This window comes from Lipotes vexillifer, unplaced genomic scaffold (assembly GCF_000442215.2).
Source record: "Lipotes vexillifer unplaced genomic scaffold, Lipotes_vexillifer_v1.1 scaffold1321, whole genome shotgun sequence".
Lineage (NCBI taxonomy): Eukaryota > Metazoa > Chordata > Mammalia > Artiodactyla > Lipotidae > Lipotes > Lipotes vexillifer.
The window spans coordinates 163,759-166,520 of record NW_006785943.1 but is presented as its reverse complement, the minus strand read 5'-3'; the positions used below and the strand labels follow the sequence as shown (position 1 = coordinate 166,520).

General features: G+C 74.0%; 1 protein-coding gene across 1 annotated transcript in view; it reads right to left on the bottom strand.

Moving 5' to 3' along the window:
• Nucleotides 1-802, bottom strand: part of KLF13 (KLF transcription factor 13) — a 40,648-nt gene extending 39,846 nt beyond the window's left edge. Inside the window, exons 1-2 of the mRNA XM_007458327.1 lie at nucleotides 566-802; nucleotides 317-509 (exon numbers count right to left, since the gene is read on the bottom strand). Of these exons, the coding sequence (XP_007458389.1) occupies nucleotides 317-509; nucleotides 566-802 (430 nt within the window). The remainder of the gene's footprint in view (nucleotides 1-316; nucleotides 510-565) is intronic.
• Between the last annotated feature and the right edge of the window lie 1,960 nt (nucleotides 803-2,762).

Genomic DNA, 2,762 nt, shown 5'->3' with positions numbered 1-2,762 from the left:
TCGCGCCCCCCGGCCTGGGCGGGGTCCCCGCCCCCGGCCCTGGCCCCGGCCCTGATGACGACAATCGCCCCCGCGGCCCCGCCCGAGCGCGCTCGGGGAGGGGGCGTGCCCGGCGGGGGCGCGGTCGCCGGGCGGGCGCCGGCTCCCAGCGCCGGGACCCGCCTCGCGCGGTGCGCGGGGTGTCGCCCGCAGCCCCAAGCGGCTGGGACAGGGGCGAGGCCCCTACCGTTCCCGGCCCAACCTCCCCTCGCTACCCGCCGGCGGCTCCGGGGGCGTGGCCGGGCAACTCGCACTGGCCCCGGGCCGCCCCACTGACCTGTGTGAGTTCTCAGGTGCGCCTTGAGGTGCGAGGATTTCCCGTAAACTTTCTCGCAGCCCGCGTAGTGGCACTTGTGCTTTCTCTGCGGGGACTCGAGGTCGGCGCGACTTCGACCCCGCCGGCCCCTTTGTCTGAGGCCGGGCTCGCCGCTCCCCGCGGGCCCCGGCTCTCGCTCCGGCTCCAGCCCCGCCTCGGGCTGCAGGGGGTCCTCGCCTTCCGGGCCGCGGCGCCCTCTCTGCGCTCCGCGGGGGCGGGCGCCGGCGCTTGTTGGTTAAGGTCCGCCAGGATCCGCGCCACTACGAAGAGCGAGGCGCTGTCCTTGCCGTCGCGGCGCTCTTCGACGCGGGGCAGCGTGGCGGCGACAGCGGCCGCGCCCTCGGGTCCGGGCTGCGGCCCCTCCCGCGGCCCGTGCACGACCGCGCGGCTCGACATGGACACGAGGCACTCGGCGGCGAAGTGGTCCACATAGGCGGCGGCTGCCATGCTGCGGGCTCCGGCCGGCGGGCGGGCGGCACTGCTGGTCGCTGCGAGTCGTCAGCGGCGCATCCGCACCCACGGCCTCCGGAGAGCTGGCGGGGGGCGGGGGCGCGGCGCGCCCTCTCCGCGGGCTGGGCTGGGCGCGCAGCCGCCTCTGCCGTCACCCGCGCGGCTCCGCGTCTGCGAGGCGCCCGCCTGGCTGGGCACCGAAGAGTGAGCGCATGGGGGGCGCGGGCGAGAGGGGTCCCCGCGGGGCGTCAGGGGAGGCCTGCCCTAAGGATGCCGAGTGGCGACGTTAGGGACGATCGCGCCAAGTCGCGGCCGCAGCCTCGCCGCGCATTGTGGCAGGCGGGACAGCCGCCGCGCGCGCCGCGGCTCGGTGTGGGCGGCCCGGCCCCGGGGGTGGGCGGGGCCGGGGCCACATCTGGACCCGACGTCAGCCCCCAGCCACATCCTGGCGGCGCAGGTTACAGGCGGCGGCGGCGGCAGCGGAGAGCTGCGCACGCGGAGGGGGCGGGGATCCCGGAGCGCGCCTCGGCGGGATGGAGCGGTCACGCGCCCACGCCTGGGGAGGAGGCGTGGCCGAGGACAAGGGCGGACGCCATTGGTCCTCGCTTTCGCGGCAGGGCCAATCCGTACAGAGAGAGGCGCCCACCCGGCCTCGGGGCGTGCGCGTGCCAATGGGCGTGCCTCCTTGGCCGGCGGGAGGAGGGGCGGAAATTGGAGCCCGAAGCCGGGCACGCTGACGCACGACGTCCGAGGGCGGCGGGCTGGGGCGGGGCCGCGCCCCCTCCCTTCTGCGGCGGGGACCCCGCGGGGTGTTTTCCTGTCGGAGCTTTTGTACCGTGACAGCCTTGAACCCCGGCGCGGAGACGAGCGCTCTGAAGGGCACCCCTTTGTCCCTCTAGCCCCGCCTGTGCTGGGCGCGGCGGAGAGCTCGCCCTGCGGGGCTCGCCTCTGCTTCTCCCTTTCCTCTCCGGAGTGAGGTGCCCGGCGAGGAGGCGTGTCCGCTCCAGCCGGCGCGGAACAACCCCGCCGCACCCCGCCGAAGCCGGATTCTTGGGCGGCCTCGCCGCGAGAAAGACCGCTCGCCCGCTGCACGCTCCTCCCCTGCTGAGTCCGGCGCTCGGCCCTGCCCGGGCGGGAGCGGGGTCTCGGGTGGGGAGGGGCCACTCCCGCCGGAGGGCCTCGGAGGTCCCCGACCGTCCGGCGGCCGGGGATCGAGCCGCGCCGCGCTGCCCTTGAGCCCGGGTCATCCGGAGCCCGACTGGCCCCAAGCTGGTGGTTAGCCTGGCAGCGCGGGTGATGTGTCCACCGCGTCTTGTGTTCGCAGGAGTGAACTACGTGCCGGGGCGTCGGCGCCGCCGCTTAGGGAACGCAGGGCCCCTTCCTCCGCCTCCCCTCCCCAGGCCCGCTGCCAACTTCTCCCGGCTGCCCCTCTCCCACCTCTGCCGGGGAGGCTTCAAAAGCCACCGGCTGCGAGGGCCCCTCCCACCGCGCCCCACCCACCCACTGTCGGGCCTGGCGGAGGAAATGCTCCCTGCCCCGCCCCGCCCACTTGCCCTTGGCCCTCACCGGCGCCCTCACCCTCACTCTCTCTAGGCCCCCCCTCCCCGCCCCGCCGTTCTGCTACAGGCCTAGGCCATTACCATAGAGGGTAGAGACCGGAACCGATCGCAGCAAGCCCCTGACCCGGGGAGACTGGCCGGCGTCTGCAGCTCTTAATGGACGTTCAAACATGTCAGCTGCCCGCGGGGAGCCTGGAGAGGGAGGGCCGCCCAGGCACTGGATCCCTGCGGACCGGAGAAGGGTGGGTGGGACAAAGTCATTCTGCGCACAAAACTAATAGCAGCCATTCTCACAATTAATTTGGGGCCTGGGTAGAAAAATCTCTTTCCAGGTCACTAAGGAGGAACGGAGCCAGGCATTCTGCGTTGCATGTCATGGTGACCTGTAAACTGGTGTG